Source organism: Dysidea avara, chromosome 14, assembly GCF_963678975.1.
Source record: "Dysidea avara chromosome 14, odDysAvar1.4, whole genome shotgun sequence".
In the NCBI taxonomy this organism is placed as follows: Eukaryota; Metazoa; Porifera; class Demospongiae; order Dictyoceratida; family Dysideidae; genus Dysidea; species Dysidea avara.
The window spans coordinates 3,745,194-3,772,130 of NC_089285.1; the positions used below are offsets into that span (position 1 = coordinate 3,745,194).

General features: G+C 39.0%; 1 protein-coding gene and 2 long non-coding RNA genes across 3 annotated transcripts in view; 1 reads left to right on the forward strand and 2 right to left on the reverse strand.

The window, feature by feature from the left end:
• Positions 1-3,593, reverse strand: part of LOC136244398 (uncharacterized) — a 5,120-nt gene extending 1,527 nt beyond the window's left edge. The window contains exons 1-3 of the long non-coding RNA XR_010695225.1: positions 3,299-3,593; positions 3,035-3,251; positions 2,849-2,983 (exon numbers count right to left, since the gene is read on the reverse strand). This is a non-coding gene — a long non-coding RNA (uncharacterized lncRNA). The remainder of the gene's footprint in view (positions 1-2,848; positions 2,984-3,034; positions 3,252-3,298) is intronic.
• A 2,745-nt stretch (positions 3,594-6,338) lies between these two features.
• Positions 6,339-16,247, forward strand: LOC136244642 (uncharacterized). Its single transcript, XR_010695486.1, has 3 exons — positions 6,339-6,469; positions 6,523-6,653; positions 16,004-16,247. It is a non-coding gene; the product is annotated as an uncharacterized lncRNA (long non-coding RNA).
• A 1,715-nt stretch (positions 16,248-17,962) lies between these two features.
• On the reverse strand, positions 17,963-20,850 carry LOC136244818 (piggyBac transposable element-derived protein 4-like). The gene is made up of 2 exons (XM_066036367.1): positions 20,627-20,850; positions 17,963-20,466 (listed from the first exon to the last, which is right to left on the reverse strand). The coding sequence occupies exons 1-2, from the start codon at positions 20,759-20,761 to the stop codon at positions 18,004-18,006; spliced, it is 2,598 nt and encodes an 865-aa protein (XP_065892439.1). The 5' UTR covers positions 20,762-20,850; the 3' UTR covers positions 17,963-18,003.
• Between the last annotated feature and the right edge of the window lie 6,087 nt (positions 20,851-26,937).

Sequence of the window (26,937 nt, forward strand, 5' to 3'; positions counted from 1 at the left end):
GGAGTTAGAGCTTGTAAGTTGTAATCTTGTGATCAGAAGATATTTCGATTGATTTCCACCCCAAGAAGGCAACAGAATTTACTGCCACTGTTCAAATGAGAGTTAGTCCAAACAGGTACTCTGGACCCATCCAAATCGTGTGGTCCTGATAACATACCAGCTCGAATTCTCAAGTATTGATGTGATGAAATAGCTCCAGTTTTAACAGTGATATTTACTCAATCTTTGAACTCAGGCAACTTACCAGAAGACTGGCTTACAGCCAATGTTACACCAATATTCAAAAAAGGAGATAGAGCTAACCCTAGTAATTATCGACCTATTTCGCTTACTTCCATATGTAGTAAACTGTTAGAACACATCCTCTACCACTGTATAATGGAACACTTAACCACTTACCAAATACTTAGTGACAAACAATATGGTTTTAGGCCCAATCATTCATGTAAGACCCAGTTACTTAATATCGTAGAAGAAATCCAATCACCATCTTTCAGTTGACTTAATGTTTATTGATTTCTGTGAGGCATTTGATACCGTTTCACACCAACGCTTAATGAAGAAACTATATCATTATGGAATTCAAGGTAACGTGTATAACTGGATATTCAGCTGGCTTACAAAGAGAACACAACGGGTTGTCATCAAGGGTCACAGTTCAACTTACGTCCATGTTGATTCAGGTGTTCCTCAAGGAACAGTTCTAGGCCCACTTATGTTTTTATTGTACATCAATGACATTACTACCAATATTACTTCATCTATCAGATTATTTGCAGACAAATGTGTTCTATACCATGTAATTCACTCAGAACAGGATCATTGTCATCTACAACAAGACTTAAATTATATTATTCAATGGACTAAACAATGGCAAATGAGCCTAAACATCGACGAATGTGTTATACTTACCTGCTCTAGATCTACCTCACCACCTGAATTCCAGTATTACATAGACAATGAAGCACTCGCTCGTACAAATCAACATCTGTATCTTGGAGTCCTATTTCATTCATCAATGTCATTCTCTCCACATATCAACAACATTACAAGTAGTGCAATAAAGTCACTAAACTTTGTGAGACGCAACTTAAACAAATGTGATGAATCAGTAAAATCTGCTGCTTACCTGGGATTAGTCCGACCAAAACTAGAATATGCATCTTCAGTTTGGGATCCCCACTTATTCAAGCTATTGAGAGAGTGCAGAGAATTGCAGCTAGATGGGTGAAATCCAATTATAATTGGGAAAATAGTGTGACCAGTATGCTTTCAGAGTTGCAGTGGCCAGCACTAAACATTAGAAGATGTATTTCAAGGCTCACAATCCTGTACCAAGGCCTTCATAATTTAATATCATTAGAAATACCAACCTACATCACAACCACCACCACCACCACCCATTTAACTAGATTCCAACATCCTTTTCACTTTAACATACCTACTGCTAGATCTAATCATTATCATAATAGCTACTTTTTAAAGACCTTTCGTGATTGGAACTTACTACCCATCCCTGCTATTGAAACTAGTATTCTAAATTGTTTTACAAATCAATTATGTAAGTTACTGATTGTTAATAATTAGTAATTGTATCATACGTATTGTAACCTGCTGTTAGTTGTAACATACGCACTATAACTTGACTGCTTGTTAGCTGTATATGTGTACTGTAACTTACTGTTTATAATTAGTGATTGTAACGTACATACCATAATTTAATTAGTAATTGTAACATACGCACTATAGCCAACTTTTTTTTATGTAACACATAGCTACATACTGTAACTTCTTGTTCACAACTAGTAATTGTACCATACGTACACTTATTGATTGCAACATACACTGCACTGTTGTTGATTTTACATCCTAGGCAAACCAGCTGTGCTGTCTGCCTAGTAATTAATAATAAAGAATAATAAATAAAGGTAACAGCAGTTAGCAAAATATGTGACCGGATCTACGAAAACCCGACACAATCGCGCATTTTTCAAATTCCTGTTTAGTAAATATTTATAATCTACATAGCCAAGTGTACCCTCTGGCACAATTTCAGTCTCATATGCCAATAGCTTTAGGAGTTACAGCCCTACAAAGTAGCAACAACAGAAAAATCGATTTGTACAGCAATTATAGGGAAAATAAATTACAGGCGCCTACAAAAATGGTTGTAACTTACCAACGAATCGAGGTATGGAGCTACAATTTTCACCATTATGGACTCTCCGTGATCTTACATTTTTAAATATGCCAAAATGTTTCAAGGAAAGATATCCACAAACCAGGGTGATAATTGATGCTACAGAAATCTTTGTAGAACAGCCAGCTCTTCCTGAATTACAGCAACTAACCTTTTCATCATACAAAAATCATAACACATACAAGGGTCTGATAGGAATTTCACCAACTGGTGCAGTTATATTTGTGTCTGATCTGTATCTGGGAAGCAAAGAACTGACAAACAGATCTGGATTACTAGATATGCTGGAAAAGGGTGATGCAATAATGGATGACCGTGGCTTTGACATTGAGGAAGATACAATTCTGAGGAGTGAAACTTAATATCCCTCCATTTTTGAGAGGTAGACACCATCTGAACTAGTTGAAACTAGACGAATAGCATCACTATGTATACATGTAGAAAGGGCAATGGAGTAGCTAAAATACTTTCACAATTTTGACAAACCTCTACCACCATGTTTTAGGGACACTGCTAATCAGGTTTTCTATATGTGCTGTATTTACAAATTTTAATCCTCCACTATATACATAAAATACAATTTTGTATCTATATTGTAATCATGTTGTATTGATGTATATACATAATATTATGTATATACATACTCACATTACAAGAAATAACTAGGCTTATGATGTGGTTCAATTAGTTTGGGTTTCATGTATCTGTGACAGTAGAATTTTAGCTGTGGTATTTTTTCTTTCTTCTATTCCTCATCTGGAAAAACGCGTGTGATTGAAAGTCCTTTGGTTGTGAAAACACAAAAGTCACACCAACTATATAAGTCAGACCTACATATAATTGGAGTTGCACTTGGTGGTAGTAGGCATGAGATGACTTTAAACAGATGTTTGAGTCTTTCAACTCACAGTAATAATTTGAATCTTTGCAGGCATCTTCCAGTTCCACATCACGCTTTGAATAGGGACACTTTACCTCTATAATGCATGCCATCTGGTTGAGTACTACTTCTATCTTTCACTTTCCCATCAGGTGAAGCCTCTAGGTAGTACTGATTATGATTATGATTAAATACGGGTAAAGGCACAGCCTGCATACCTGATGTGGATGAATGATAAAGCCACAGCTTTTCACTGTTGTGCAAGTGCTATCAGTAGTGTCAGGTGGAGTTTTAATTGCCAGTTATTTTTTAATGGCTGTTGACTCATGTCAACGCCCCCACATAATTGGTGCAGGCAGTGGATGTAATAATGGTTTAGGGTACAAACAATACTCGAGTAGTGAATCTGTTTTCTTCTTCTGGCATAGTACCCTGCCACAAATAGAACCAGTGATTCGTTTATACCTTACTTTCTACCACAGTTCACTATGATGCTGACTACGTGTTTTGCTCTCTATCGTAATTGTAATTGTAATTGTAATATTTAAACAGGGATTCCACTCAGTGAAAAACACTGATTTTCAGTGGAGCCCTGCGAAACAAGCATACATACATACATACACAAATACATATATACATACATACATACATACATAAACATACAACACAAAAGGGTATACAAAGAACAGTACACAAAACTACATAGATACAATCAACTAAATTTATCATGATATAACCGTACAAATTTAGATAAGTTGGTTGCTTCAGTAACAGTTGATGGTAAACTGTTCCATATCATAGCTCCCCTGTAATAAAAACTTCTTTTCCCATAATTGTTGTTTACTCTAGGAACAAAGAGTCTATTAATGTTTCGACCAATATGACCTGTGATATCTCTGGAATAGTGAAATATATTGTGGAGATACGAAGGTAGCTTCTGGTGAATAGATTTAAAGATCTGTATAGCTGTATGAAACTTACGACGTTCCACCAAAGTAAAGGAAAACTTGCTCTGGTACAATGCTGGCAATTTTATCACTAAACGTTCAGTAGCTGTAACTTTTAAACCATGTTGTTCATAATCTATATCTTGACCATCTTCATCTGGTATACATATTTCTTCAATATCACTGTCATCTTCCCTGGACTCTTTCCAAAACCACGCCCTTTTTAAAATAACTATGGTAACCAACCGGCCGCCATTTTGAATGGGGCCAGTGCAAATAATCTCGATTGCGTTGCGTACTCGGTTATGTAGAAATTCGGTGTTGACAGCAGCCCGAACAGAGCAGTTTTGATGAACAACAGACAATGGAACTCTTCGAGGTTACAGAATTAGTGTTTCTGGTCAGAGACAGGTGGTTATCAGGGCTGAGCAGGGCGTAAAACATCGACAGCACTAATTTCATTGTCTCCTGGTATCTCTCGCCTTGTGTACTAGTACAAGTGGGTACTGTTAGCATCTGTGAGCTCAGCTGCTGCTACAATCACAAGTTGTCAAATGCAGTATAGCCACTGAAGAATATTGGTGTATACCTCTTGCATTATTAGTGGGCGAATAAATGACCCGCCTTGTATGGTATGTGCGAGGTAGCCTTGGTGTGTGTAATCTGAGCCATTGCACATAACAGAAAACAAACAGGGTGTGAATTTCCAGTACAGAATTGAGAGACGGCACTGCCCATTCACCTGTGACTGCAATACAATTTGACATGCCGATGTAAATAAAACTTATTGTGAGCCGGTGTAAAATACAGCTTACGGAGAGCTACCATCTATTACATACTGTGACTACTGGTACACATTGACAATGTACTGTGCCTCACTACTGGTGCTATGTGAAAATGTTGAAATTGTACTGAAGCTGAAGAAGTCAGGAAAGCAACAAACTGAGTCAGAAGAAGTCACTTCTTCAAAGTAAAGCATAGCTGCCCCCTGGTGTGGTGAGTATGTACTCCTCACGCCCACACTTATCTGAGGATAACACATTGGTCAAGTTTGATACGAAACAAAGACATTGTAGGGTGGCTACTGTGGTATATGTGTATGATCAAAATCATGTGTGTATGTGGTGGGGTATGATGAACTAATTGTATTATTATTCATGTGAGTTGATGTATTGTAATTTAAACAATAGTACTGAAATGATACATGGGTTGGCTCAATGGATTGTGCTGTTGTAATATCACTGCTTGTGCTACTGACATGTATGTCTGCCAAGTATTCCTGGATACTATGTGGGCTGATGTACCATGCAGCACTATGCAATAATCAGATGTTCCCAAAGATGCATCTTCTATGCTCAGTCATTGAATGTGTTGACTCAGTGGATCATAGTAAGCATGTACCATATACTTACAAAATGTCAGAAAGAGAAAAACCATCATTATTATTGATGAAAACCATGTGATACAATATAACATAAGGTGTGTCCTCAGACACAGACTGCCACAGATAGGGTTGTACCCAATGAATGGGTGTGGCAAGGAATAACAATTACAAAAAATAATTTAGCAATAGTGTCAAGATTCCATTTGGAGCAATCCTTGTCCAAGAATATTCTTCAGGAAGAAGATAGATATTGAAACTGCCAGGTCAAATATTCTCCTGTAGCTTGATTTAGATATGGTGGTCTCATCAATGAAATTAATACAATCGTACTGTAAAAACAAGGAACTCCCAGGTGATCAAATTCTGACTATTCCTTGCTTATGCTTGATTTATTTGCCTGAATAATCCAAGAGCTTGTCCAAGAGGTGTATACCAATATTCTTCAGTGGCTATACTGCATTTGACAACTTGTGATTGTAGCAGCAGCTGAGCTCACAGATGCTAACAGTACCCACTTGTACTAGTACACAAGGCGAGATACCAGGAGACAATGAAATTAGTGCTGTCGATGTTTTAAGCCCTGCTCAGTCCTGATAACCACTTGTCTCTGACCAGAAACACTAATTCTGTAACCTCGAAGAGTTCCATTGTCTGTTGTTCAACAAAACTGCTCTGTTCGGGCTGCTGTCAACACCGAATTTCTTCGCAACGCAATCGAGATTATTTGCACTGGCCACATTCAAAATGGCGGCCGATCGGTTACCATAGTTATTTTAAAGAGGGCGTGGTTTTGGAAAGAGTCTATTGTTTGAAGTGAACTCATAGTCTCGTGCCCAGACCCCACCCACCACTGTACAGCGCGCAACAAGACGTCAGTTTGTTTGAATTTCAAAAATGAATTGATTTGATTGGACGAAATCTTATGCACGTGATTATGCTTGTTTTTGTTGTTGTGTAGTAAAGCGCTGTGGCAATTAACGCCACTCGAGCTTGGTGATCATATAAACCCCTATCAACCCTACCTTGAGCCCTACCCAGTTACTAAGTGGATCGGAGAAGTAAACAGTTTATTAGTGTCACTTTTGAAAGAATGTTATCGATTTTATTTTAGAAGTTACTTCGCTTTAATACTACTAGCTGAGGCTGTGATCGAGTGTCAGCCAGGCCTCGGTGTCAATTTACCGAAGATGGACAAGGAGAGAAAAGAGCAATCTGAAGAAGACGAGGATGATTTGTTAAAAGGTGAATTGTTCAAGTCGAGGTTCAAGTGTACGTACGCTAAATTAAGGAAAGATTAGATTATCTAATCCAAAACAGCCAGCTGTAAAAAAAGTGTGCGGCCCTCAAAAAGACTATGGTGAAAAAAGATGTGAAATCCAAGGTGGCGGCCAAGAAATGGCTGTGATGGTAGGTTAATGGTAAAAATTTTAATAACAACAATTCAGGTGAATTTTTGTGCAGCTTGATCTTGGCAAAAAATTCATCTAAATTGCCGTTATTAAAATTTTTACCATTAATCTACCATCACAGCCATTTCTTGGCCGCCACCTTGGATTTCATATCTTTTTTCACCATAGCCTTTTTGAGGGCCGCACACTTTTTTTACAGCTGGCTGTTTTGGATTAGATTTCACTTCTTTTTGTATTTGTATACCCCAAAGCCGGCCTATCCGGCCATAGGCCGGCTTTGGGACTTTTTAAACCTGTTTTTCTTTCTTTTCCACAGGAAGAAGAAAAGATGAAGCAGATGTACTTTAAATATTTCTGATTTTATCAGCAAATGTACAAATTATATGTATAATACATATATTTATTACAGAACTCTCCATGGTGGTTTCTTTGTAACTCTACAAAGTGACTTCTTCTTGCTGCTCTCTCTATAGGGTGAATTGTTTGTAGCTGAACAATATACAAGTAACTTCTTCTAGCTGATCTCTTTACAGGGTGGTTTGTTTGTAGCTGAACTCTCTACAAGGAAATTTCTTCTAGCTGATCTCTCTACAGGGAGATTTGTTTGTAGCTGAACTTTCTACAGATGATTTGTTTGCAGCTGAACTCTCTACATGATGGTTTCTTTGTAGCTGAACTCTCCACAAGGTAACTTCTTCTAGCTGATCTTTCTACAAGGTGATTTGTTGTAGCTGAACTCTCTACAAGGAAACTTCTTCTAGCTGATCTCTCTACAGAGAGATTTGTGTGTAGCTGAACTCTATACAGGTGATTTGTTTGCAGCTGAACTCTCTACATGATGGTTCTTTGTAGCTGAACTCTCTACAAGGTGACTTCTTTTAGCTGACCTTTCTACAGGGAGATTTGTTTGTAGCTGAACTCTCTACAGGTGATTTGTTGAACTCTTTACATGATGGTTTCTTTGTAGCTGAACTCTCTACAAGGTAACTTCTTCTAGCTGATCTCTCTACAGATCGATATATAGAGAGATTTGTTTGTAGCTGAACTCTCTACAGGTAATTTGTTTGCACCTTAACTCTCTACATGATGGTTTCTTTGTAGCTGATCTCTCCACAAGGTAACTTCTTTTAGCTGATCTCTCTACAGGGAGATTTGTTTGTAGCTGAACTCTCTACAGGTGATTTGTTTGCAGCTGAACTCTCTACATGATGGTTTCTTTGTAGCTGAACTCTCCACAAGGTAACTTCTTCTAGCTGATCTTTCTACAGGGTGATTTGTTTGTAGCTGAACTCTCTACAGGGAGATTTGTTTGTAGCTGAACTCTATACAGGTGATTTATTTGCAGCTGAACTCTCTACATGATGGTTCTTTGTAGCTGAACTCTCTACAAGGTGACTTATTCTAGTTGACCTTTCTACAGGGAGATTTGTTTGTAGCTGAACTCTCTACAGGTGATTTGTTTGCAGCTTAACTCTCTACATGATGGTTTCTTTGTAGCTGAACTCTCTACAAGGTAACTTCTTCTAGCTGATCTCTCTACAGAGAGATTTGTTTGTAGCTGAACTCTCTACAGGTGATTTGTTTGCACCTTAACTCTCTACATGATGGTTTCTATGTAGCTGAACTCTCCACAAAGTAACTTCTTCTAGCTGATCTCTCTACAGAGAGATTTGTTTGCAACTGAACTCTACAGGTGATTTGTTTGCAGCTGAACTCTTTACATGATGGTTTCTTTGTAGCTGAACTCTCTCTACAAGGTAATTTCTTCTAGCTGATCTCTCTACAGAGAGATTTGTTTGTAGCTGAACTCTATAGGGGTGATTTGTTTGCAGCTGAACTCTTTACATGATGGTTTCTTTGTAGCTAAACTCTCTACAAGGTAACTTCTTCTAGCTGATCTCTCTACAGAGAGATTTGTTTGTAGCTGAACTCTATACAGGTGATTTGTTTGCAGCTGAACTCTCTACATGATGGTTCTTTGTAGCTGAACTCTCTACAAGGTGACTTCTTCTAGCTGACCTGTCTACAGGGAGATTTGTTTGTAGCTGAACTCTCTACAGGTGATTTGTTTGAAGCTGAACTCTCTACATGATGGTTTCTTTGTAGCTGAACTCTCCACAAGGTAACATCTTCTAGCTGATCTTTCTACAGGGTGATTTGTTTGTAGCTGAACGAAACTTCTTCTAGCTGATCTCTCTACAGAGAGATTTGTTTGTAGTTGAACTCTCTACAGGTGATTTGTTTGCAGCTGAACTCTCTACATGATGGTTTCTTTGTAGCTGAACTCTCTACAAGGTAACTGATGTCTCTACAAGGTCACTAGTTTGTAGCTGAACTATCTAGATGGTGGTTTCTTTGTAACTGAACTCTCTACAGGGTGACTTCTTGTAGCTGATCTTTCTAGAGGGTGATTTGTTTGTAGCTGAACTCTCTACAAGTGATTTGTTTGTAGCTGAACTCTCTACATAATGGTTTCTTTGTAGCTGAACTCTCTACAAGGTAACTTCTTCTAGCTGATCTCTATACAGGGAGATTTGTTTGTAGCTGACCTCTCTACAGGGTGATTTTTTTTGTAGCTGAACTTTCTACATACAAAGTGACTTGTTCTAGCTGGTCTCTCTACAATATGATTTGTTTCTAGCTGATCTCTCTGTAGGGTGTAGCTGAACTCTACCGGGTGATCTGTTCGTATCTGAACTCTCTACAGGATGATTTGTTTACAGCTGAACTATCTACATTTTGGTTTCTTTGTAGCTGAACTCTCTACAAGGTAGCTTCTTCTAGCTTATCTCTCTACAGGATGACTTGTTTCTAGCTGAACTCTCTACAGGGTGATCCTTTCATAGCTGAACTCTCTACAGGGTGATTTGTTTGCAGCTGAAGTCTCTACATGATGGTTTGTTTGCAGCTGAACTCTCTACAAGGTAACTTCTTCTAGTTGATTTCTCTACAGGGTGACTTGTTTCTAGCTGATCTCTCTACAGGGTGATTTGTTTGTAGCTGAACTCTGTACAGTTTGATTTGTTTGCAGTTGAACTTCCTACATGGTTGTTTCTTTGTAGCTGAACTCTCTACAAGGTAACTTCTTCTAGTTGATCTCTCTACAGGATGACTTGTTTCTAGCTGAACTCTCAACAGGATGATCTGTTCATAGCTGAATTCTCTACATGGTAGTTTCTTTGTAGCTAAACTCTTTACAAGGTGACTTCTTCTAGCCGATCTCTCTATAGGGTGATTTGTTTGTAGCTGAACTATCTGCAGGGTGATATGAACTCTCTACAAGGTGATGTTTTCTAGTTGATCTCTCTACTCAGTCTGGATGACTTGTTTCTAGCTGAACTCTCTACAGTGTGATCTGTTAAGTTTCTACCTGATCTCTCTATAAAGTTATATCTTGTTTGTATAGCTGAACTCTTTTACATGGTGGTTTTTTGATTGGTTGCTGAACTCTCTCTCCACGGTGACTTGTTTGCACTACAGAGTGACTTGTTTGTAGCTGAACTCTCTACAGAGTGACTTACTTGTAGCTGAACATTGCATAAAGTAACTTGTTTGTAGCTGATCTAGATGAACTCTCTACTAGGTAGCTTTTTTTGTAGCTGAACCCTTTACGCAGTGACTTGTTTGTAGCTGAATTCTCTACAGAGTGACTTGTTGTAGCTGAACTCTCTACAAGGTGACTTGTTTATAGTTGAATTCTCTTCAGTGTGACTTATAATGTTATGAATCTCTACAGCAACATATTTGTAGCTGAACTCTCTACAGGATGACTTGCTTGTAGCTGAATTGTCTATAAGATTAACTGTTTGTAACTGAACTCCCTACAGAATAACTTGCAATGTCAAAGAAATTCTATAATGGAGTAAGTTATAAACGTAGCTGAATGCTTTATTAGGGTGACTGTTCTATTAGAGTATCTCGATCTCGCATATGCTGCTACACGTAGTTGGCTTTGGAATCATAACTCAGTGGTTTGTAATCCGATTCTTCAGTACTACTGCAAGGACTTTGTATGATAATTATTCCAGCTACACACCGATTTTCAGCTCACTGTTCTAAGCGGTTTGGCTGGTAGGCGTGAAAACTAATAGTTTTTTTATTCATAAAAGTCGATCACGTAATTGTGACATAGGTTGGGTTTTGTGTCATATCTCGATTGCCTTTAACTGGATTCCTTTCAAACCACAAAAAGGCACTCCTACGATAGTTACTCCATCTACATAGCAATTTTCAGCTCATTCCTTCAAGCGGTTTACCCTGTGGGCGTGACAGACCTTCGACCTTATTTTACGCAGATAATCGGTCATAACTCCGTGAATGTTCATCGGATTCCTGCCAAACTTGGTACTGAGATTCGCCTTTATGAGCCCTTTAAGTGTGCCAAATTTCAGCCCGATCCAAGCACGCATTCGTGTTTTATTGCGGATTTTGCAAAGTGTGCGAAAAGAAGAAGTAGAAGAAGAAGAAAAAAATGAAGAAAAAAACCCAAACTTTGGCCGCTCGTATCTCGGAAATGGCTGGAGCGATTTTCTTCAAATTTGGTATGTGGACTCCCCTACCTCGCCGGCATTTCTGTAGCAACTTTGGGTTTAATAGGATAAGGAATCACGGAGCTACAAGGGTGTTAAAATTGCGTTTACTTTCTTCCTGTAAATATACTCACGGTGTGGCGCGCCGGCTACTTGGGCCGCACGACATACTACCGTGTGTCTTGATCCATTTTTGTCAAAAGACAAGGGTACACAAAAGGCTAAGCCTGTAAACGTGCTCCCCTTCACAAAAAGCACATACAAAACAACACACACACATGTACACTGAATCGAGGGGTCCGACACCTGTTGAAATCACGTACGCTCTCTGCTGAAATCAGTTTTGAAATCAGAAATCAGTTGTTGAAATCAGAAATCAGTTAACAAAATCAGAAATCACACAATTGCCAAGAAATCACTATGAAATCACGTGAAATCACAATGAAATCATGATTTTCACTCTCTCTTTGCTCGCTCTTTCAGGTTGACATGATTATGTACTCACTTCTATACTTGTCGCAGATTTCCATACTTGTGATTATATGAGGATTCATTGGCCTTGACTCATGCAGTTGGGCTGCTATACTCGGCTCTCGGTGAGCTAGCTATGCCGCTGCTCGACCAAGAGCTTGATGAGGTGCCCGTCTATAGCAAGACACTAGAATCCATACAACCCTCAAGCAGATCTAGACAACTATTATACTTCCAGCATTGCTATTTCTAAACTTCCCACTACCATCACATGTATACCTTCCAACATTACTGAACTTTAACTGTAGCTAAAGCTGTGATAACAATAACAATCATTGATTAGCCATCATACAGCTAGCTGTACATGGCTAGGTGCCAGACTAGGTGTAACAGGCAGGTGAACTTGACAAAAAAATCTAGACTAGCTAATTTTAGCTGTTTGTGCATAGCTAAGTGATAAAGTCAATCAATCTTTTTGCAGATTCAACCGTAACAAGAATTAAGAAGGCGATTGCACTATACCATAGCTACTGCAAGTTAATATGCAAAGGTGGATAAAAACTTGATCACTTCATCAGGAGAAATGCTTGCCTCCATGCATGGTATTTAGACTCATTATAATAAATATCATGTACTTGTACAGCTACGTATTATACAGCTGGAATTATGTTGCTGTTATAAAGATTCTTTTATACAACCCATGCAGTAAAATAATGTTATAGTATTTATTGTGTGTTTGAATCATTTTATTCAAGTAAATAATATGACTATAGAATTATAATATAAGATACACGTATCCATCAAAACTCAAGTCTTTTTACTGTTACACTGATTACAGTACCACGTTTCCCCTATCTCAGATAGATTTGAAATGCTCAAACATGCAGTATGATACCATTCATCACAATTGTCACAGCAGATCATATCCTCGCCACCACTATCTGGCAGTCTACAAACACAATAAATGTAGCATTTCTCTACACGAGCTATTGTAGCAGCCCTTTTCCGAGTATTTATAGTTGGAAATAATGATATCTTGTTGTGCTTCAGAATTTCAGTCAAGTGTAAACGTAACTCTGCTGGATTATACACCACTGTTGTTGGGTCTTGGCCCAATAGTAAGCTAGAAAGCATTGCTGTGGCATAAAGCCCACAATCCACGGAATTTGCTTGTCTTTGAACATTCATAATTGTAACATCAAAATACTTTTCCTTGGATTGAATTAACATTGCAATAGTTTTCAGAGTATCTTTGCTGGCAGATGTAAATATCGAATCATATAAACAAACATTACTACCTTCAACTTGTAGTAACGCCCAATGTGATCGATCAGGAATAAATAAAATTTGCAAAGATTGTGCAAAATCTCTTACATTCAACAAGGTTTTGTTGAGTATTAAAGTATTGTGTAATCCTCCAATTAGAGGAAATTGCATCTTTGCTACATTGTGAAATGCATTTATGTGATTGTCCTTCAGTTTACTCCCATTGAGTATCAGCTGTTTGTCTTTGCTGGTAAGCATGATTCTTCCACATATTGTCCATTGTAATTTCACTTCAGCATTAGATACAGGTATGTCGCCATCGTTTATAAGTATTGGAGAATTTCTACTGTTAGCAGATGTATGGTTATCGGCATGTTGGCTGTCCTGAAAAATGTTTTGAATAGTTAAAAGGGTACTTGAATTAAGAGTGAACTCTTCTGATGTTATCAGTTTCATGTTATCTGAATTGGTTTGGCTAATACCACTCTGGATTGTAGGAGAATCACCTAAATTTCCAAAGCATGCTGTGTTTGGTATAGTACACAAGTACATCTTCATGGAAATGTGCATATGAGTAGTTTCATTAGAAAGAATAAATTTTTGTGGAAATTCATGATTTTCATTCATCAATGCAGTGTACCAGCTACACAGTACACCAATGTTTGGGTTCAAAACATCAGCAGTTAAGCCACGGTATTGTTTAGCACTTACTTTTTTTTCTCGATAGTATGAAAACTGAAGTATACGTCCAATTTTCCATTCATTTGCAGCTGTTCTGAAGACACACATGTCACCGACAGTAACAGATGAGTTTACTATCGGATGCATTACGGAAGGGAGTTGGGTCTTTGCTGGTTTAGAATTTGTACAGAAGCTGTTTGCTTCTCACACGAAGCAGACGGTCACTAGAAACCCGTTCAGTTTCTTGAAGTAGCCAAACTGCTGTGGTCTTATGAATATATACACTCTTGTCACCACTGCATACTTCCACAAAACGAGAGTGCTTTACTTTAGATGGGTGTTTTGTGGAGGAAGTTGACTGCATTTCATATACTGGTAGTCCACTGGCTTCTATTTTTTTAAACGACGCAGAGTGCAAAGCATTCAAATATTCAGCAGTGTTACCATCAATGATTTTGGCTTTGGAAAGTTTGAGAATTCCAGATGCTACTTCTCTTGAATCTTCAGGAGATGGTTCCTCCTCTGGCACAGCTGACTCAGAGACTTCTTCTTCGTGATCATCATTCTCTTCTTTTACTAACTCATTCTCTTTCAGAAAAAATACTGGCTGAAGCGTTAGATAATACTGGCCACTTATCATTAGCTTTCAGTAGCTGTGACATTCCTAATTCGTCAATACTTTTCTTAGCATCATCTAACGCTTTGTCAACAGATTTTGAAATGTCTTCAAGTGAGATAGAAGCAACATTGTGATACACGTGTTTGAGTATCCTTCTTTTCTTTTGTGAGACTCAGGATATCTAATTTCTGTTTCTTCTGACTCAGATTCCAGGATCCCTTGAACATGTAGTCTGTGGAGCCTTTGTAACAACCCTAACATTCCAAAGTTAATGACAGTAGAAAACACGCTGTTCATGCTCCTAGCGTAACGAAATACTTTCTCACAGCACTGTGATCCTAGAATCCATGGGAGAAAACTATTACTGTCTGATGCATAGACAGCTTGCAATGACAGGATGTACACAATTAGTGAGTGAGCATTCAGTTCCACACATGTGTAGGTATTGCAGGTGATGAAATTATCAGAAAGATTGTACTCTGGGCAGAGCAATACCCACTGACGCCAGTACCGTAAAAAAAAACACAATACCATGCCTTCTCTACTCTTACCAAACATTCTAGGCTCTTGTCTAAAAATGTGTCTAATTGACTTCATTATTTTCAAATATACAACAGTACCTTTGGCATCTGGGATACTCATCAATATTTCCATGACAGAATTACTGGTCATTCTTGTGACGGCTTCATAGTTCTGTTTATCTTTATGATTAACATCTCTTTCTCGCAAACCATGTTGGTCTTTCGAAAACGCACTTTGTACAATTCGTAAATGGTGATTTCCAGCAGCAAATTTACCTAATGGCAAAACAATTGATGGTCTTAGCAATCTTGATTTAAGCTTAACAGCAACGTGAACTGGATCTTGTATAAATGCTATTGATGTTGGTCGTTTCAAAAGAAACCAAGAACTCCAGGTTGATGGTATTTCAATTGTGTTAGCAGCTGGAGACATTCTGGACAGGGATCCTGGGGAGGAAGACAGTAATTGTGTGGACACTTGCATTGCTTTCAGTTCCTTTGAATCTCCATCTGCACCAATGCTTAGGAGATGAATACCTCGGCTTTTGAGTTCACTGTTAAGGTAATTCCATCTTTTTAGCACTAGTTCAGCACTGAATCTATTATCCGTTCCAATGCAAGACAAACAAAATGCTGGGACTTTGTCTGTAAGTGGTTTCACCATATAAACAAATGCATATTTCGCTACACTTGAAACACTGAAAAACTCTTGCATAGACTCAAAATCAGTAGCAATGAAGGCATCACTTTGAGGTAAACCATTATCACAGCAGGGTAAAACAAAGCCAACAAGTTTATCAGATTCTACATTGTACTGCACTTTTTTGATGACCCGAGTAGCATCTTCACCAATACTTACTATCTTGGGGCATTTAACCCTTCGAGGACCAAAGTCCAATATATTGGACGTGAACATAAAAAACCGAGCGAATTTACGTAAAAGCCGCGTGGGAAGCACTCACTTCGGACCCATGTATTTCTTTATACAAAGCGTCTACCCGTCCGCTTTTTACATCAAACAAGCCTCTAATCATTCCTCTATAAAACTATACAGCATTTATGTACCTTTCGTAACGATGCGTATTTCGTTTCGCAGGTTGAAAGGAAGCAGTACAGAACTCGCGTAACTCCACGAAGGAAGCAGCTTGACCCCTAGAAGCTGAAGCACAACTCCACCACTACAGGCGCTGCTGGGCATTCAGCGGTGTTGTACATTAGCATTGATATACTCAGTATAAAATCCGTCCGAACATTTACCAGAATTTTTCATGTTAAATATTTTATATTTCCGATAATTACACAATAATTTAAATACAATTTATGACAAATTCAGTTATATATACAGCAATAATGTAATAATAGGTGTGGTTGGTGATTGTATTAGTAATTCACAATACTTCAAATAACTGGAATGACATTGACATCACAATTTATCTAAAATACTCATCCTGAAACTGTTATTTATCTTCAGCAGAAAACGGTTCAATCATTTACAGCGAATGTCACACATCTTCATTTCTTGCATTTAATATCAAAGTCATTCTTCCCGGGCTAGATGTAATGCCCTTTCCTACCACCCCCAGCACAGAATGGCATAAGTGCTGGACCAAACTGAAAAAGTCAATAACTTGAAGCTACTCTTGCCAGAGGCAACATAGAGGGATGGATGACTCAATGGTGCGGACAACAAACTATCCATGATACACATACAACACTGCCAAGAGCCCAGTAGCACTCCTTGTAGCACTTCTGTGCTCCTGGTGGTAAACAAAGTAATACACAACAGACACAACTATCCATGATCCATGTAGAATGGAATGGACAAAGAATTAAATCTCACACAACTGTATATTCATGATCACATGGAGTGCAATCATGAGCACACAAGCACACCTTGTGGTGCTCATGTGCTCTGCACACAATACGCAAGTGCATAAGCACCCCTTGTGGTGCCTATGCACTTCTGGTGGTAAATAAAATAGCACAACACTACACACAACTATCCACGATCCATGTAAAATGGTAGACAGAAATACAATCTATTGTCCGTGATCCATGTGGAATAGAATTATGAGCACACAAGCACACCTTGTGGTGCTCATGTGCTCTACACACAATACGAAAGTGCATAAGCACCCCTTGTGGTGCCTATGCACTTCTGGTGGTAAATAAAATAACACAGACTAAACCACAGATCCACGTACAGTGGTATGGACAGATAATAAAATAACACACACGCATCCATGATCCACGTAGAGTGGTACGGACAGACACACACCACACACAACTATACACATCCATGATCCAGGTAGAGTGGTATGGACAGATAACAAAATAACACACACCACACACATCATGATTCACGTAGAGTGGTACAGATAGATAATAAAAGAATGTGCACCACACACATCCAAGATCCATGTAGAGTGGTATAGACAGAAAATAAAATGACATACCACACACAACTATGCACATCTATGATCTATGTAGAGTGGTATGGGTAGATAATAAAATAATGCACACCACGCACATCCGTGATCCACGTAGAGTGGTACGGACAGATAATAAAATCACACGCACACACACACACACACACACACACAACAAAAGCACATCCATGATCCACGTAGAATGGTACGGACAGATAATAAAATGACACACATCACACACATCCATGATTCACGTATAGTGGTACAGATAGATAATAAAAGAATGTGCACCACACACATCCAAGATCCATGTAGAGTGGTATAGACAGATAACAAAATAATGCACACCACACATATCCATGATCCACGTAGAGTGGTAGACAGATAATAAAATAACACACACTACACATAAATAGACATGATCAACATGTAACAGTATTTTTTCCCACCTTTCGCTCTCCCCGGCCCTCTGCTGTCCCCTTCCCTTGCCATCCCCCTCATCCTCTTTCCCTCTCGCTTTCAATGCCATGTCCCCTTCCTTTCTCCCTTCGTTCCTATCCCATCCCCCCCCCCTTCCCTGCCCCCCCCCCTTCCCTGCCCTCCCCCCATCCCTTCCCTCCCCCCAAATAAATCACACTACCCACCTATCTATAACTTACCAACTTACCTAGGAGTGAAACACGCCATAACACGGATAGATACACAAGGGAACACCACATTCTTCACATCCAAAAAGAGTTTGATGTTTTTTAGTTGGGGTAGTACACACCTTGCATCGTCGTGGCTTATCATACTTACAAGGAACATGCTTGGTGTAACGCGACTCACTCTCGGGCATAATTGGTTGTCTACCTGCTACCTTACGCGATGAATGTTTTTTAATTAACTGCCCTGCTAACTGTAGGACAAAACTAAGTTGGGTTTGATACACTGGTTTCTTTTTTTTGCCAATGGAACGTGTTGGTAGGTGATTAGGGCTCTCACATTGCAGTATGTATGCATTTACTACACATGTATCTACTAAGAACCAAAATAGGCGCATGTACCACTTGTTCTTAGACTTCCGTGAGCAACTGTACAGCCTACGCATAGCATCAGCCATGTCTACTCCCCCCATGTACTTGTTATATAAACTGACTGCTTGTGGGCAATCTAAAGTCTTCCTGGTCCCATCCTTCTGTTTCCTAGATACTGTGGTAACTTCTCTAGGGTGTGTAATGTTGTTTACAAAATACACAGGCTTCTTATCTATCCAGCAAAAGCAGTGAACAGGGTAAACAGGTTCCTCACTCTCACTAGGGCTAAAATGACTATTGGATGCTGCATCTGATGACACATCATCCACAGGATCACTATTAGCCAGGGCATCCCTTTCATTAGAACAGACCATGGAGGGGCTATCTTCTCGTACTAATATAAATTCTACGTTTGAGACATCCTTCCCCTTACATAAAGATTTAACTTGGTTTTCGTTAAATTGCGTGAACCCGGCTCTTATTTTCTTAACTGTGCCAATGCAGTAGGTTTTTTCTTTTTCTAACCGGGCAGCTAATTGAGGACAGGTAAAAAAATTATCACAATAAATGTGATACCCTTTATTAAAAACATGCTGTGTCACATCTTTTGTAGCCCTAATTCCCAGGTCCTTCTCACGTGAATCAGTTGCTCCCAGGTAAACCTGAAAGTCACAGGTAAACCCATTGTGAGAGTCACACCTACACCACACCTTGTACCCCCGCTTAATAGGCTTCTTTGGCATGTACTGTTTTAAGGATGAACGGCCCTTAAATTTCATCATTGCTTCATCAACAGCATTTTCCCTATGTGGTACATACAAGGTCCGACATTTGTCCAAAACATTTCTGATGACTGGTCTCACTTTATGGGCTCTATCATGTCCTATCTCACCACGTGGAATTGCTTCATGGTTGTTATTGAAATGGAGTTCCCTCAAAATATTCTTAAACCGGGTTCTTGGAAACTTTTCTACAATATTAGGGGTACCTAGATAGTAATTTGTAGACCAATAATTTTCTAATGCAGGTAAGGTATGTAGACCCATCATAATCATAGTTCCCAAAAATGATTGAAACTCAGGTACAGTCAAACTTTCCCATTCTTTATTGCGGTTCTCCCTAGTGGTAGCATAGCGGTTTGTCTCTATTACTATTTCCTCCATAAGGTCTAGGTCAAACATTTGCAAGAAAAAATCTAATGCTTTGGCTGACGCAGGTAGAGGTTTAGTTGGTCCAACAGTTTCAGTAAAGGGATGCTTTGGCGGAAAGTTAATAACAGTCGGTGTATCCATACTGGGGCATCTAAGGGGCAAAGGTGCACGTCTTTTCTGTTTTGTCCCTGATGGCTGTACAGTGGGAGTAGTAGGGGTAGGACTGTCCAATGCACGGGAAGTAGAGCTATCAAAACTATTTCTCCCTCTTCCTGCTCTACCCCTTCCCCTTGGTACTCTTACTCTACTAGGGATCCTCACTCTAGCACCTCGGCCTCTTCCCCTCCCTCCTAGTCTTGGTTCTTGGTCTCGACAAATCGGTTCTTGACAACTTGGTCCCATGGCTCCCCGACCTCTTCCCTCCTTTCTCAGTGGTGCTCTCACTCCCCTTCCTCGTACAGATACTACACTACTGTTCGGATGTTCTAGTGTCACATTTCTATCAGGAGAAACAGATCTATGGGGAGAATCAGATCTCACAGGAGAATCTGATCTCTGTGGCCAATCAAATAAGTCTGGTGAAACTGATCTGGAAATTGCCCCAGGAGAAGCAGAGCCAGGCCTAGGGGAAACACATCTATGGGGTCCAGGAAGAGAATCAAATTCAGGCCTAGGAGAAACAGACCTAGAGGTATCGTGAGAAGGCCTAGGAGAAAGAGAACGACGATGCAAGGGGGCCGCTACCAACCTCCTTTTCTTACGGGCTTGCAATGGTGTAGGGCTAACTAACCTATGTGCTGCAGTTGGCACAGTGGAGTTTCCACGCTTTCTATCCGCAATTTTATGGCACATTTCACTCCATTCTTCATCCGCCGATTCTCCGCCATCATCGAGATCATCATCATCATCGTCTTCGCCATCCCGCTCGCCTTCCACGTAGTTCTGGTAGTTGCTAGGGTCATCCTAGAGGAAGAAAAAGAGCAGCAGTAAACAGATAAGCTCGCTCGCTTTGCCAGACATAAAGCAACAATGGCGAATTCTCTTTTATTTATGATCACGAGAAACTAACTCGCATGGTAACAAAAACAGTCTAAATTCCTAGTCAGGAGTGATGGAAACAAACCTGATAGAGATCCAACATGTCTGCTTGAAGTGTTGTGTCCTCTGGATAGTCTTCTCCTTCTTCCGAAGAGTACCCATCCGATTCATTGTAATCAGAATCATCCAAAATTTGGTCCAAAGCGGTGGTAGGTTCCATAGCGAAAAGAAACTCGTACGACGATCTCTCTTATACCAAACAAAACGTCTTTGTCTGCTGAACGGCGTGGTGCAGTCCGTTTACTCATAGGATACTTCATACGCGAGATACATGGCTTTAAACGCATGCGTGTGTTATGTCCAATATATTGGACTTTGGTCGATAACGTTTTTTTTTCCCGTTAAATACGGTCCTCGAAGGGTTAAAAGCAATCAAATGGTTAAGTAACTCATCAAATCTGAAAACTCCTTCATGGATTGGTTGGTAATCCTTAGCAACAAACCTTTGGACTGTCCGGAGACTAGGCAGTGCTTGTGGCATGTTGTTATGTATAAAGGTATATGCTCGTGATCCACAGTAAATGAAAAGTGAAGTTGCAAACTTTTTTAGTATTATATCATGCCTTACTTGTTGTGGTTGTTTGTTCAAATTCCTTTCAGCATTGGCAATCAACCTTTGGAATACAGCAGTAAAAGTTTCAGTAGATGGGCACTCTTCCATTACATCTGGATTGCATTCTATTAAGGATTTAACATTGTGCAAAATATCACAAAAATCTGTAATCTTGTTTTGAGCTGGGTCACTTCCTGCCTTTAATAATGACAGCTTTTTCCGAGTTGGCCTAGACCAATCAGTGTGGGGTTTAACTGCTTTTGGACAATTAAATGATGCACCCCCTCCTATCTCATTGTTTAACTGCGAGCAGGAGGGGGGATCCGAAAAACCGGCACAGTAGAATCGCTATTATTTGACTGTGTTTGCATGGCTTGTTTGGGAATGGTTGAACATTTAATACTATCAATCTGAACATTTTTATCTACTGATGTTAACGTAGGAACATTGTCTGGAGAAACACTTGAAGAAGGACACGAAGAACTAGTATTGCTTTGTTCAGGCAATGGTAAGCATGGATGTTCTGTAGGCAAAACATCAGCAAAATCTGAAACATCATCCCGACCAGCTTTAAGCTTTGTTTGTGAGCAGTTGGAATCAGCTTTAGATGCTGTCTTAGGTGTGAAAAAATTATGGATGGTGTTATCTTTAGATGTCTTTAGATTATTTTTAATACACTTGGGGATATGTCGAGTGTAATTAGATAAAAGTGCTCCTCCATCTTTGAAACCAAGCGTGTAATTTTTATGACATAAAGTGCAATAAATATAGACACGAAAGTTAGGACCAGAACAAGAGCTATCAGTGTCTTCAGAGGCAACAGATTTGACTTCAAAATGTTCGTTTTCTTTAAAATCTTTTATCGTTAAATGATTAGGATTTTTTCCTTCTCTTTGCCACTTGCAAATCTGTTGGCGCACCATTGCCACTGCTTTTGCTTGATTTAAGCCATCATTTGATTTAGAAGAATTTGTATCTGCCAAATTTGTATCGCTCTTAGCCATTTTTTTGTTTGAAAGGAATGGCAATATTACTCTTACCACTGGATCGCTTAGAATTCAATCGTTTAGCTTTTCCCTCTTGATCTAGTTTCTTTCTATTTGCTTCAACAAAATCAACAATCCTTTGTCGGTGGCCAGGCAAAAATTTGAAAGTGCCATTGCTTGTAACACCACGTTGAAAGTGAGGGTCTCCAGCAAATTCTGTAGAAATAAATTCTTCAACTTCCTGTAAAGAATTTCCAGGGTTCCTACTGGTATCCATTTTGGAAATTACTTGTAGTGTGTCATAACCAGTAGCCATAAAACTTTTGACAACATAATCAGGCAGCTCATTTTTCAAAACAAGACGAGCCTCTTCTTCTTTTGACACAATTATCAGCTCTTCAGAATTAGATTCGCTTAAGCTGTCGTCCATAGCTCTTTACCTTGAAAGACCTACAGGGAGTATATGTTAACGATAGCCAACTATATATAAATATGCTACTGAATGAGAGACAATATTAGATTACAGCCAGTATAAGTCACCAAGGGAACTATCACTTCTTAATAGCATTCACACCCTTTTAGCTGCTCAAACCTCAAAGATTTCTTATGTACAAATACTCATATTGGAAAATATAGGATTGGTTGGTTTCAAGCAATGGAATTTACTAGAAGTGGGCTGAGCTAGCAGCTAAAAAGAAAAGGGCCACAAAACATTAGTTTACAATGTTTAGCAGGAAGAGTATATAATGCATATATATACACTTCAGTATATCCTATACTGAATTAGTTTAAGCCATGTATATGCAGTCATGACGCTAGCTACATTAGTTATCATGTGGTTCTGCTTAAATTATTAAGGTACACATTATTGACTACGCAGGTATTAACACCATTAACACCATAGCATTATTCAATTTAAATAGCAATACTAATTGCCACTATGACAATTCCTCATGACCAATATCTGCATTGTAATATAAGTGAGCCAGGTCATCCAGGTTGTCTGGGTCATCAGCATTCAAGTTTTCCCTGGTCAAGTGAGTCTCATTCCTTTTATTGAATACTTGGATCTGACCAGGATGATATCACAGAAATGCAAACAATGCACTACTTAAATAGCCAAAAATAAGGAGCTACCTTACTAAATGAGAATGCATTTTGTTATGCAGGGAAATATGCAGAGCCATGCCCACTCATTGAGGAAGCATTTCACCCTCAGGTATATGCACAGAACCACTGTCATGTTGCTGTTTGTATATAGGTCAAGCTATAGGTAACTGGTCTGGCAAGCAAGCCTGTTGTAAAAAGCTTAAGTGGAGCCACACCTACTTATTAATCCATCATAGCTATGTTTTGTTTCTTGTAGATGATTCTTATAACCTCAATGTACTCTACGCAACAAATAAACCTGAAAAGTTATGGATCTTTTTAACTTCATATTTTTACACAGGGTCTATACTACTCAATCCAGGTCACATCTGGGTCTCATCCAGATTACTAATCCACGTCAACAGGTCATGCGGGTTAGCAGTAGTAACCCACTTACAGCACTGATTAATATTTAATACAATATATGCATTGGCTCAAAGTTATGCTTTTAAAACAATGGATGATACACCTATAGGCTTAGGAATGTCAGTCACAATAGCTCATATGTACATGCTGTACATAATGGGTTAATCTGTTTTTTGATTGATACAGCATATCATCAGTTTAAGCTAGCTAGATTTCAAGGCATGCTGGAAAGGTGTCAGTAAACTAAAGTTAATCTCGATTGCAATTGGAACTACTTGCTAAACTGGAGGATAAGCTTTCCTCAGTTATCAAAAATCTCTCTTGCTTGGTATTAATAGCATCCAGAACCAATGCATGAATGTTCCTAGCTAGTTCACACCTCCGTTCAACACGTGGTCAGACAGGAGGTTTAACACCTCAAGCAAACAGCAGGCACTCATGATACACAAACACTTACCACTACCACGAGGACAGATCAACCGGGCAACGCAATAAAGAGGCTCTACGAGGCTCAAATTTATCTCCTAGCAACTTCCACGACTTCTAACCAAGATTTTAACGCTCGGAAATCCGAAAGGAAATGACGTGATTAACCGTGAAATCACGGAAATCAACCGTAAAAGAAACTTATGTCTGAAATCGTCTGGAAATCAGAAATCAACTTTGAAATCAGAAATCAGTCCTTGAAATCAGAAATCATGCAATTGATATGAAATCTCGTACGATTTTTAGAAGGTGTCGGACCCCTCGCACTGAATAAAATCCAAACAAACAAAAAAACACTAAACAGATGTATTAAAAGCTTATACAAAACTGAAGACATATAGTTGATGCTACACAAAAAGAAATCGACGAAGAGCAGAGTGAAAAGCAACACGATTCGACAGTTGAAGAATACTGTGAGGTATTGAGTTCCACAGAAAAGGAGTGTTGACAAAGAAAGAGTGACGATAAGGGTTGATGGTCGATGAGGGAATGGAAAGTGATTGAGGGTGAGATCTTGTGTTTGTAAAACAAAATTGGAAATACTTGTTAAATGGGATTGAAATTCGATTGTGTAAAATATCATGAGCTAGGCTAATAGAACTGAAGGATCTCCTAGAGTGGAGGGTAGGCCATTTAAGCTGATGCAAACATGAGTCAGGATTTAGTCCAGTTTCTAGTAGCAGACTTCCACCTGCTACCACAGACCCAGCGTGCAGCACGTCTTTGAATTGATTCCAGCTGTGAAATATCTTTAGAAGAATGAACACACCAAACTGGAGAGGCATATTCAAGGATTGGCCTGACCAAACATTTATATGCTACTGCTTTAACATGTGATGGACATGAAAACAAAGTGTGTCGTAGGTAATTAAGTGAACGAGTTGCCTTAGCTGTCAGATGTCGAAAGAAATAGCCAGTATTGAGGATAGCTGTTGTCGTTCCTTTATACCTAGACCACATGTTGTTGGGGGTAAAGACTATAGTGTCTGTAGGCACCTGTCACTAGTGCTGGTGCAAAAATGGTCCGTGCTGAACAAAAAATGGTTTGCTTTGCTACACAGTTATAATTATAATCATGGTACGTATATTAACATATCATTGTCAGAACCTTCACTTAATAACAGTTAATAGCTACAGCTACATAGTAGCTGTAACTTGTTAGTTTCAATTTTGTTGTGCTTACACTTGTAGCCAAGGACAGCAGAGAAGGAGGGCTGTATCCCCTGTCAAAAAGATTATGGAGGGGCTTAGCTCCTCTAGAATATCTGCGGCATTAGCAATAATTGTGCTGGTTGTATATATTACTCCAAATATAGCTACCTTTACTTCGACTGGATTCTAACATTGATCAGTATACCCTAATATAGCAGTCAAATAAGTAATATTAATGGTATCTACTAAAATCACTCTCAGGTTCAATCTCAGATAGTCTAATTTTCCTAATTTTCTGGTGGGATGGGGGGCATGTTTTCTACCCCCCACTAGGTTGGCATGTTTTGCTAGTGTGCTTATACACCAAAAGTCTACCTACCAGTCCCTCCTAAATAAATTGCATCCTCCACAATTGTTGGGTGTTGCATGCAACAGTTCTGCCCACTTTGTAAAATAGTACATGATTGTTAGGATATAGCGATTTCCTGCTGGTGACTTGTAAGCAATTGGCCCAATGAAATCTACTCCCAATTGGTACCGGGGAGACTTCACTGTCACTGGGTGCAATGCTGGAGCTATGTTTTTAGCTTTCTGTTGACACGTTGACAAATATCAACTATTTTTTTAATCTCTATATAACCACACCTTTCCATAAAAAATTTTCTATGATCCGTGCTAAGGTCTTCCTGTAGCCAAGATGTCCTGAAAATTCTTCTATGTGGCATGATTCTAAGTTGTTCCTTTTGATCTCTGATATATCAAACTTCCCGTACTTCATTATTTCTTTTCTTGTTCTTTCTTAAATATCATCTTGCCATCAAAAACATAAAAGTTTTCGTATAATGCACTTTTTATTGATAGTAATACCATCCCTGTACTGGTTATTGGTGATACACATCCTCTAGTAGTGAATTGTCATTATCACTATTCAACTCTGTTCAACGGTTGGTCCAATGAATCTCTGTCAGTGTGGTCTGAGGAGTGGTCCATAATGCACCATCTTGCACTCTCTTGCTATAGCTAATTACACTGGTCACCATAACTAGTTTAGTTGACATCATGCATGAAGTGGAAGAGGAGCTGATACAACTAGCTACTAGCTAAACTTCTGGAGAATAGCTGATTTTCCTGTGGAGAAACAGCAGATCGTGTGAGATTTATAATTGCATGAAATATCATGTTTTACAGGTTTTTGCAATTGAATTTGGTGAATTTTCAATTAAATTCGTCCCGTTTGCAATTGAGTTGGTTGCTTTTGCAGTTGAATTAGTTCCGTTTTCAACTGAATTCCCTTTTCAACTGAATTCCCTTTTGCAGTTAATAACAAGAATGGCAGCTGGAGAAAACACAAAAACATGGTGTAGCAGCTGCTACAAGAACTTGTTCAAGTACAACAGTAGTAAACAACTCTTTATAAGGTAATAATTCTTCCTCTACAGCCTATCCAGCAACATTCCAAACTCTATATGCCATTTGCGATGGGTGTGGTCACTCGTGAGCAAGCTAATTAACTTGTCAGACAGTTATCAGCTTCACATACTACCAGCTCCAATTACCTTCTAGTGTCTCAAGTGTAATTACCTCTCCATGGCATAAATAATTCATCTATTAATGAATGGTTGGTTTCTTGGAGCCGTTTTGTTT